General features: G+C 35.9%; 2 protein-coding genes across 2 annotated transcripts; one reads left to right on the top strand and one right to left on the bottom strand.

The window, feature by feature from the left end:
• The first annotated feature begins 2384 nt into the window (after positions 1-2384).
• LAP3 (Calcium-dependent phosphotriesterase superfamily protein) lies at positions 2385-5268 on the top strand. The gene is made up of 4 exons (XM_006847842.4): positions 2385-2804; positions 3372-3656; positions 3739-3906; positions 4524-5268. The coding sequence occupies exons 1-4, from the start codon at positions 2437-2439 to the stop codon at positions 4921-4923; spliced, it is 1221 nt and encodes a 406-aa protein (XP_006847905.1). The 5' UTR covers positions 2385-2436; the 3' UTR covers positions 4924-5268.
• A 129-nt stretch (positions 5269-5397) lies between these two features.
• LOC105420939 (pentatricopeptide repeat-containing protein At1g08070, chloroplastic) lies at positions 5398-8223 on the bottom strand. The gene has a single exon (XM_011626495.3). The coding sequence runs from the start codon at positions 7624-7626 to the stop codon at positions 5836-5838; it is 1791 nt and encodes a 596-aa protein (XP_011624797.2). The 5' UTR covers positions 7627-8223; the 3' UTR covers positions 5398-5835.
• Positions 8224-10900: the final 2677 nt, after the last annotated feature.

Below are 10900 nucleotides of genomic sequence, written 5' to 3'. Positions count from 1 at the left end.
AGAGCTACTTGATTTTAACCATTTTTGGAGTTTCAAATTTTATAATTAAATATGAAAATAGATTTTTAGATAATTCTAAGAAATTTTTATACCAAAATTACATGTTATGATAAAATTTGGAGGCGCACCTTAATTGGATTGTTTAAGGTTGCAACTTTATATAAACCACACCCTTTGTATATGGCTAGCCATGCATACTTGTGCATCATATAAGTTTGTAGAAACTAGATATCCTAAACCCTATTTTTTGGGGTTAAGTACTAGAGAAAGTTATATCAATATCCCTCTAAATTGCCATTATTTTAGAACTTAACTAGAGAAATTTATACTAATATCCCTCTAAATTACCATTATTTTAGAAATCCATCTCAAAAGTTGGATTTTACATGCTTTTTTTCTCCCAAATTATCCTACTTTAGAACTTGAAGGTTTGAAGTTTAATCTCTTAATTCATTATTTTACTTTGGCCATTGAGGATTTGAAGTTATTCCAAGCATTAACTACGAACATTCAGGATCTAAAGAAAAATAATTAACAAATTCAACTCCCAACAAATGTCTCAAACACCAACTTTGGACCTTGGAGATTCTAAGTTGATGCTTGAAATGAGGTATTAGTGAGGTATTAGTGAGGTTTTTGAAAAAATGGGTTTTTTTCAATATCACGAATAAAGGAGTATTTTAGATAAATTCATTTTATTTTATGGGTACCTACAAATAGGATAAATATTTGGTAAGCTAAGGGGATTATGCATCGCCCATCTCCCACATTGAAATGTTCAAATTTTGTTGAGTACAATGATAAATTACTCCATAGTGTGAGCACCCTAATATAACCCTAAAAAATATAGTCCAATCGACCGTTAATTTTACATACACATGCATCTCATCTACTTACTTTAAATGGAAAAAAAAACTTATGCTAAAAAAAATGCATCTACCACTCTCAACTATCAAAATCACCCCCTCTCCTTCAATGTGGGAGATGTGCATTGGCATAATCTCCTCGGCTTACCAAATCTTTATCCTATTTGTACACGTACCCATAAAATAAAGGGAAATTATCTATTGGACTTCGGGTTATGTTAAGGTACTCGTAATTTATCTTTGTACTAATAATTTTTGGAAACTTCTATATCCTTGTTTTGTAGATGTATCAATTTTTTCAGGGTGCGGTTTGTATGGAGCCTAGGCTCTAAGCAACCAAAGTAGAGCCTACCTTCAAATGGTGTCAAAAAATATGGTTTCAATGCCGAAAATCTTTTTGATAGCCTTAAAATATGTTTTCATCTCTATTTATAAAGTTTAAACCTTAAAAAATAATGTAGTTCGAGAGATCTATGAAAACCTGAAAATCTTGAAATTTGACGGTCCAAAAGTGTATTACAAAATACACTAGTTTCAAAACTTGAAATCCATTTATTTATCATGTCCATGCATCTTGATATCGAGATGATGATTTTGAGGATATTTGAGCATCAAAGCAATATCTTCTAGTGAAATTTTTGAGGTAGGTTCGAATTTGATTGTTTAGAGTCTCGGCTCTTTATAAACTTTTCTCGTTTTTTAAGATTGACAACTCCTTGATTCGGATCACCCATTCTTGTAACTGTTATGGAGTAGATCGTTGGGGACCTCCCTAATTTGGGTCGACCATTTCTTACAACTATTATAGAGAATACTAATTTTTTTTGGATAGATCACTGAGGAAGGGGTTCTAAAAATAGAACTGCAGATGTCATGTAATGCCACCCTTCACCTTGATCACATGTGCCTAGTGTCCTTCCTTGAGAGTACTAAAATTAATATTTTACATATTAAATAGTTAAAATTTAAAATATTAAAAAGTAAATTGGGTGCAAACCTAACGATTAAGCAATCCTAATCACCCAGTTCCTTTCTAGACTAGCTCAATTCTTGACAAAACCCCTTAAAATCAGACCAATTTCTATTTCCCCATGAGAAACTAGATGGGTCCCCACCGATTCCAGATAAAGATAACCGAATCAGGATGCAGATCCTAGAAATAATAAAAGCCACTTCACTCCTAGGCTTAGACAAAAAGAGGAATTGGTCCGATTATAAAAAAAGGGAGGGTGGTCTGTCTCTAGCATGTCTAAAAGTAGGATCGCCACCTCAGGTAAAAAAAGAGGAGATTGTGGAAATGTCAAAAGGGAAGGTGGAGGTTACAACTCTCTCTCCACTAATTGTAAGAAGAGGGCCTTCCAAGAGTGATTTGTAGTCCTTCATAATCCATCCATCCATCCATGTGCTTTTTGGGAGCACCAAAAGCATGGCCAACTAACATTCACTCACTCCCAACCATCACCACTCCATGTTCCTAGTGTGATACTACTTATAAATTAGATTGAACAAATACACAGCAATCCTCTAAAGTAGTTTCTACTCTCTTCTTCTGTACTCAAAGAACTTGGCCATGGAGAAAATAAGCTTCTTTGGGCATGAAGGGCCATGCCAACACCTACTACTTGCCCTCATAGCACTTGCTATAGCCTTCATTGTCTTGAATCCCTTTCACTTGGGACCTTTAGGGGGCCACGACTTCAGACCAGTAAGGCACAATATAGCTCCTTATAGAGAAGTTATGGCGAATTGGCCAAAAGATAACCAGAGCCGCCTGCGGTTCGGGAAGAGAGAGTTTGTCAATGAGGTCTACGGCCCCGAGTCGATAGACTTTGACTTAGAGGGAAGGGGTCCTTACACTGGCTTGGCCGATGGCCGAGTTGTGAGGTGGATGGGGGATGGTCTAGGATGGGAGACCTTTGCACTCGTTACTCCCGGCTGGTAAGAATGAAGCAGGGTTTAAAATATGGACTCAGTCTTGGACTCGTAAGGAGTTATGAAGTTTTCTCGCTTGGCCTGCCAAGTTGGCGATTTTTTAAACACTGGAATGAAGAAATATAGACGTCCATTTTTGCCAGTGATATAGTTCCATTTAGTAAATATACAATTCACAGTTGTTTTGCATTAGTGGTAGGACTCAATAAACATAGACCGCCCTTATTTCTATTCTTATTGATTCCAATTTACAGATTCCTAAAAAGTATAGTACTGGGGCCACAATCCTTGAGTCTAGAATAAAAGGAAGAAAATTTTTTAAAAAAAGAAACTACTCTTTCCCATTAGTTCTTGAAGGCAATACGCATAGCTACTTACCACTGACTACCTTCTAATTAGATGTATACCTTAAAGAGTTTATGGGATAGAAAATGACTTTGGGAAGAACAAACTTGAAAATATATGGATTGCAACATCTTACATTTTACCTCGTGATATGTTACACTCATGGATGCAGCTGGATATGAAATAATGGCTGTATGATATTGATTTATTTTATTTTTTGAAAAATAGGTCTGAGAGCCTATGTGCTAATGGTATCCACTCAACCACATCAAAGCAATCAAAGCACGAGCACAGGTGTGGCCGGCCTCTCGGCCTGCGGTTCAACAGAAAGAGTGGAGACTTGTACATTGCAGATGCCTACCATGGCCTCATGATGGTGGGTCCGCAAGGGGGGATCGCTACCCCTTTGGCTACTCATGCAGAAGGAGAGCCAATCCTTTTTGCAAATGACTTAGACATCCATAGAAATGGGTCCATTTTCTTCACTGACACTAGCAGAAGATACAATAGATTGTAAGATTTATGAAACACTTCTAGCTTATTCTTTGGTTCACATAGAAATTCATAGGATCTCATGTAGTGGTCTTTGGTGTAGGAATCATTTCTTTATACTATTGGAAGGAGAGGATACAGGAAGACTACTCAGATATGATCCTTTAACTAAAATGACCTCAGTTGTTCTTAGAGGTTTGTCCTTTGCAAATGGAGTGCAGATATCTAAAGATCAAACATATCTCCTCTTCACTGAGACCACAAATTGCAGGTAATATATACATACTCTCATGTTCAAAGTTCCAGTATGCATCTAATTAAGATGAGGATCAATTATGAAATGCTTGAGAAAGGACTAAAATTGGGACTTTGGACTCAACTTGGCTACAATTATGTGACTAGAAAGAAAGAGGGTTACTTAAGTGATATAACGGAAAGTTTTAAAACATGGAACAGTTCCCATAACTTGGATTTTGGAGTCATCTTGGTTCTATTATGCATTTTCTGTATGAGCTAGTTGAGGATTTTGATGGGCAGTAGAAAGAAAAGGACTAGTTCAGGAAATAAGTAGAGAAAGAGACACTACTTACACAAGTTAATCTAGATAAGGAGCATTTCAAACAAATTCCTCTTTACAGAGGTTGATTTCATTTTTCTAAAATGCAAAATCTTTAAAAAAGAATCATGAAAACCAATCAGGAGGGGTTATTTAAGGAAGAACTGTTTCCAAGTAGAGCTTTTTCCAGTCAAGAATGCAATCAGATTTACCTCTTACAGTTTGGGTATGGCATTTTCAACTCATTGTTAAAAAAAAAATCCCTTCAAAAAGGGAAGCTTCTTGGGATTTGGGCTTCCATTGATCCTTAATTAAATTATTTTTTGTGTTAGGATAATGAGATATTGGCTGGAGGGACCAAAAGCTGGAAGCATGGAGCTGTTTGCAGATTTGCCTGGTTTCCCGGACAATGTGAGACTGAATGATAAGGGCCAATTTTGGGTTGCAATTGACTGTTGTCGAACACCTGTCCAGGAGATACTCTCTCACAATCCATGGATTAGAAACATATATTTCAGGTTGCCCCTAAAGATGAGCATTTTAGCTAGGAAAATGGGAATGAAGATGTACACAGTCATAGCCCTCTTCAATGAGGATAGAGAGATTGTAGAAGTCTTAGAAGATAGAAGAGGTGATGTAGCAAAACTAGTCAGTGAGGTTAAAGAGGTGAATGGGAGACTTTGGATAGGAACTGTGGCCCACAATCAAATCACTACTCTCTCCTTTCCTTGATTTGTAAGAATAGAAGGCCTTTGTAGAGCCTAAATTCATGAATTCATCCTCCTATTTAATGAAACATAATTTTGGCAAGAAGATCCCTTCAAGATTAGGTAGATATTAAGGGCTGCAAAACTTGTGTCTGTACCTTGGGTCTTAATTTATCCACCATCCCATTAGAATTGCTCTTTCTGAAAGGCTAAACATGTGTTATAATCTCCCTTGTTATATATGTTGTCAATGTATTGATGCTTGTGTTGATATCTTCATTTGTTTGGTAGATAAGCTGGGTTGTAATTTATAAGTACAAGTTTGTTGTAGCCAGTACCTTTCAAATGGACTATGTATAGGTATTTGAAATCTTCTTCTTCATCATCATCATTTTTATTTTTATTTTTGTCACGGGACAGAAAAGTTGGCATTCGACGTCAATTATACCATAAAGTTTTAATTCGATGCTATTTGACAGAGGGGATGCATGCCAACCAATTCTGTATTTCCAAACAAAGCATTGCCAGATGAATAATTCTCATTGGAATCCACCGTTGGAGCCATATGGGTCTCCATGTAACGGTCAATTATCTTCCCTAAATTAATGAAAGTATCATATACATGTTAGTTCCCCAATTTTGAACATGTTGAAAAGACAAGGGAGAAATAAGTAAAGCATCCTTGCAGTTACAAAAAAATATATAACTAGTGCTAGATCATCAAAATACGACAACTTTGGCCTGCTCCCATTATGGCCATTGCTTTTGAAAATGTCTGCTCTGCCCTCATGAACCATCTAGGAGAATCGATGGATCACTGCTGCTTGGGTTCACCAGGGATGGCATATGGATGGCCAATGCAAGAATCACTTGCTTGGGTGATCTTATTTTTCACGTTAGAATAAAGAATCTTTGCTACCTTTATTCTTCATCAGTGTCAAGCAAATGCTTGAATTGTGTTTGGCATATAACCAGCTCCTCTCAGGCCCATTTTGATTGCATCTAGCATTAAATAAATTCCTTTGAAACTGGGATGTGACATATCCAATGCTACAAATTCATGAATGGCACCATTCACCTCTATCAGGCTACAACCTGGGATCTTTTCAACCCCTTTGGTTTTCATCAATCTCCTTATGTAGGCTACATCATCCCACCTATCGTCTAATGCATACAAGTTGGCGAGAAGCATATATCTACCACTATGATGAGGTTGCAACTTGATGAGATGCTTTCCTATAATCTCACCTAGCTCAACATCCTTGTGTATCATACAAGCACTAAACAAGGCCCCCCATACACCAGCACTAGGTTCCATAGACATACTTTGAATCATACTCATTGCCTCTTTTAAAAGTCCTGCCCGTCCTAAAAGGTCAATCATACAACCATAGTGCTCTATTTTAGGGGCAATTCCATAAACTTGGGTCATTCTATTGAAATGGTTTTTTCCCTGTTCCACTAATCCTCCATGTGAACAAGCGCAAAGAACTCCAATGTAAGTAATGGAATTGGGTCGAATCCCCACCCTCTCCATCTTAGAGAAGAGACATAAAGCAACCTTAGCACTACCGTTCATTGCCAATCCTCCAATCATGGCCGTCCATGGATACACATCCTTATTACGCAATGAATTAAAAACATTGAATGCTTGAAATATGCACCCACACTTAGCATACATATCTATAAGTGCCGTTCCTAACCTCAAATTTAAGTCAATTTTGTTCCTTTCTATATATGCATGAATCCATCTACCTTGGTCCAAGGCACCCAATTGTGCACACCCAGTAAGCACACTTGCCAGTATTGCTTGATCAGGCCTTAACCCCTCCTTATGCATGTCTTGCAAAGAATCCAATGCTTCCTTAAACCTGCCACACTGTATATATCCAGTTATCATTGCACTCCAAGCAATAGAGTTTCCATAAGGCATCTTGTCGAAAACTAAACGAGCACTATCAATGTCTTGGCACTTGGCATACATATCAAGAAGTGCGCAACCCAAAATTGAGTCATAAATAACTTTCTTTGGCTCTATAAAGTGAGCATGGACACATCTCCCCAAACGCAAAGCCCCAACTAACCCAATTGCACAGAGAACACTAACCATGGTTATCTCATCTGGTTCAATACCAACCAATCTCATCTTAGCGAACAAATCTAGGCCCATAGTTGCCCGATTAGCCCGAACATAGCCATCAATCAGAGCTGTCCACGTGACCACGTCTCTTTGTGGGGTTTCATCAAACACGCGATATGCACAATCCAAAGCATCACATTTAGAATACATTGCAATAAGAGAATTACAAACAAATGTATCATGGACTAAGCCATTTTTTAGGACATGGGTATAAATCACATTCCCTTGTTTAGAGTTTACACAAGCTCTTAGGACGAAAGGGAACGTGTGCTTATCAGGAGACAAAGACTTTTGAAGCATTTTGGTGAAAATGAGGATTGCTTTTTGAGGGTTTTGGCTAATGGAGAATCCTCTGATCATGGTGTTCCATATAAAATTGGTTGGATTAGTTACTTGATTGAAGAGTGACAAAGCATATTCGAGGTTTTTTGGATCCGAAACTGCACAAAAATGGATGATTTTGCTCATGGCAAAGTTGCAGTGAGAGAGGCCCGTCGTGATCATGAGAGAATGAATTTGGTGTACTTGTTTGATGGTGGTGCACCTCTTTATGAGAAAAAGGCACTGGTGGCTCCAACCAGCGACCATTATACCTCTCTAAATTAACCGACATTTAAATTTTATGAGAGAAAAGGAGGGAGAAGAAGGTGCCTGCAATCCTGGTTTACTTCTCTCTCTATAAAATGGGACTTGTTCATTTTGGGAGCATTGAAGAGAGAAGCACGGGTGCCTGAGATTTGAAGCCATTTCTCTCTCTAACCTTTGGAAGACAGAAGAACCGGTGCCTGAAACCATAGTATAGTCCACTTCTTTCTCTAACTGGACTAACGAACTTCTGAAATTTTGGGTTCAACATTCAGGAAGAGTTTTGGATAGGAAAAATGACGATTTTCACTTTATTAGCTACTATGCCTGAAAATGCTTCAATCTACTATTAATGAGCTGATTTTGTACTATTTAATATTTGATTCTATGTCTAAGCTTGAGGGAATTAGGAAAGTCTTATGAGAAACGAGATAGGGACTTTATATGTGGTTTTTATGTATGAAAATAGTTTGATAGGGCTGCACTCCTATCAAAATAAGTAACGCCTCACCTTTAGCTTATAGAAAATTGTAATTCAAGTATTGAAAAATCTTTACGTCAATCAGCTTGGTTTTGAATTTTATAGTCATAAAAACAAAAAAAAATTTCAAACTCCAAAAATAATATATATTTTAAAAAAATATCTAAACTGTCCATTTCTCCCTAAAAATAAGTGTTCAAAGATCCTGTACCATTTTTTGAGTTTCATAGAGATTTTTGTTTTAGAAAGTGCTTTCTGGATGAGGATTTGAGTTGATGCCTTTTTTTTGTTTTCATAAAGCCTAAGCCTTATAGAAACTTCAATGTATGGCTTCTTCTGTTTTTTTTCATTTTATAATAGATTCATTCCGTTTGTAATACGGAGTAGGATTCTTACATATTTACATAGACTCCGGTACGACATAAATATATATGGTTCTTTAGAAATGGGAGGAAAAGACCGTGATTAATAGTTAATCATTTGGTTATAATTTGATAAATTTTTGAGAAATTAAAATGCAGTAGGTGTGCATTACCGTCTACAAAAATTTAGATTTCACTTGGTATTTAATTACTAATTAAAAGAAACACATTCTTTTACTATGCATTCCTTTACATTTGGCAAACTCAATGAATTTTTAGTAGAGTAAAACCATATTAACTTGGGTGTGATTTCCATAAAGACTTACAACCCTAAACCATTGAGCTCCATACTTTGTCAAATGATACAATTTTGGTGTCGAAAATTCTTAGAATAGCCAATGAATCTATTTTCATTTCAAACTATAAAATTTTAAATTTCAAAATAGTCCAAACCAAGCAAATCTTATAAACACATGAAAATATTGAAAATTGACGGTTCAGATAATGTATTGTAAGATTTACTATTTTATTAAACTTCAAATCTCTTTTTTTTTTTTTTTTTTCATATTCATATATCTCGATGTCAAAATGATCAATCAGATGGTTTTTCAAAGTCAAAACGCATTTTTTTTTATATATATTTTAGTTGCGCCTTAATTCTACAATATAGGGCATCAACCTTATATAAATTTGTTCCCCTAATGAGTTTGTCCGGTTCATCTTTAGATATGAAACAAAAGATCGAGGGTGTAGTTCATATAAGGCCGTAATTTTACTCATAAATAGTAAGGTCGTGTGTACTAAATTAGCTCAACGATGTAGATTAGATGTATTTTAATGCATTTATCTTAAAAACACATACCATTCAATTAAAATAGATAGAACATTACCACTTTTGCCTCCTTGTATAACCTTTTTTCAAACATTAATTATACTTTATGCCAACTTAGAGAGAGAGAGAGAATGATTATTTAAAAAGTTTTAGTAGGTCTATAGCATGTATCCTCCAAACCGCCAAGGCATTCCCTGTAGACAAGCAAATTAAGTCACCTGGTCCCCATGCTACCCTCTCTCTGACGGAACCATTAAATGCATTCACTCATTTTCTAAAACATGGAGTGATGAGAGAGAAAGGAGCCATTGATGAATCCATTTGTTCTCTACCATTTATTTTGCCAAGCCGTGTCCTTCTCAGTTCCCATCCTTGCAATTCAGGTGTCATGAAAACATGCCAATAAACCCCATGTGCTGTAACGTGCAGAGCTTTTGCTCTTTGAGTTCACAAAAAAATGCCTTGCCTGTTTCATAGAAAAAGCAAATTGCCTTCTCCACACAAGCTATTGAAATAAAACCAACATGTATGTATGTATGGGGAATTACATTATTGTCTGGCATACCTCAATTAGTTTGGATAAGATTCGAATCAGCGTTCAATAGCACAAATCGGTCATAGAAACTTGCCATGAGCTGAGTCAGGGTAACCCGATACCAGTTCGGATAACCGACCCTAAGTTGAGCAGGTATCGATTGGGCAAAAATAGTGTTAAAAAAATAAGGAAAACCAATAAATCCAAAAAAAATAGAAAATATATAGATTATGAAAATGAGGCTAAAAAACATATCTTAATGAGGCTAAAAAAGTAGCAAAAAATTTAGATTTTAAAGATTAATTTGTGACCAGGAATATATTAAAAAATAATCTAAAAAATACGAAAAAAAAATAAAAATGAGTATTCATGGCCAAAATACTTTTCAATCTTTTCCAAAATAATAGAACACATAAAAAACATGATGCAAATAGATTTCTTGTTTGTAAATTTTTTAAAACAATTCCTTTTTAGGATCCCTTAGTTAGACACCCAACTTGGGAATACTCAGGCTCGCCACATGTTACTCAGGCAAGTTTGAGCTGACTCACCAGCATTGGCTTGAATGATGATGATAATCTCTCTAACATATAAATGAAAATATCATTAAGATATCAAAATCCCTTGTAATTCACTAAGAGGATCAAAACATCCAATTAATCCTAATGACTTTATTTTTTTATTTTCTATTCACCAAGTACCTAATAAACCCATGTTACTCAAGCAAGTTTGAGCTGACTCACCAACATTGGCTTGAATGATGATGATAATCTCTCGACCATGTAAATGAAAATATCATTAAGATATCAAAATCCCTTATAATTCACTAAGAGGATCAAAACATCCAATTAATCCTAATGACTTATTTTTTATTTTCTATTCACCAAGTACCTAATAAAAAAATATCTTTCAAAATGCCCAAATGGCTTAAGAACCCTAAACAAGTGAGGCTATTTTAGTATTTTGGTTCACCTTAGATAAATAGGTATACTCGAGTCATAGGGCCTCTTGAGTAGGTCAAATCACTAGACTGACCCTTCTTGTTCGGGGTTTCCAAAAAGCAATTT

This window comes from Amborella trichopoda, chromosome 9 (genome assembly GCF_054954075.1).
Source record: "Amborella trichopoda isolate Santa Cruz 75 chromosome 9, AtrichopodaSantaCruz75HAP2 v2.0, whole genome shotgun sequence".
Classification (NCBI taxonomy): Eukaryota; Viridiplantae; Streptophyta; class Magnoliopsida; order Amborellales; family Amborellaceae; genus Amborella; species Amborella trichopoda.
The sequence above is the reverse complement of the archived record's forward strand: the minus strand, read 5'-3'. Positions and strand labels throughout refer to the sequence as shown.

What these genes read in the sequence shown, in the direction of transcription:
- LAP3 (XM_006847842.4), top strand. Translation starts at nt 2,437, where the DNA reads ATGGAGAAAATAAGCTTCTTTGGGCATGAAGGGCCATGCCAACACCTA. An exon ending in AGCAGAAGATACAATAGATT is followed by an intron (nt 3,657 to 3,738) that starts GTAAGATTTATG and finishes TCTTTGGTGTAG; the next exon opens with GAATCATTTCTTTATACTAT. An exon ending in ACTGAGACCACAAATTGCAG is followed by an intron (nt 3,907 to 4,523) that starts GTAATATATACA and finishes TTTTTGTGTTAG; the next exon opens with GATAATGAGATATTGGCTGG.
- LOC105420939 (XM_011626495.3), bottom strand. Translation starts at nt 7,626, where the DNA reads ATGGTCGCTGGTTGGAGCCACCAGTGCCTTTTTCTCATAAAGAGGTGC.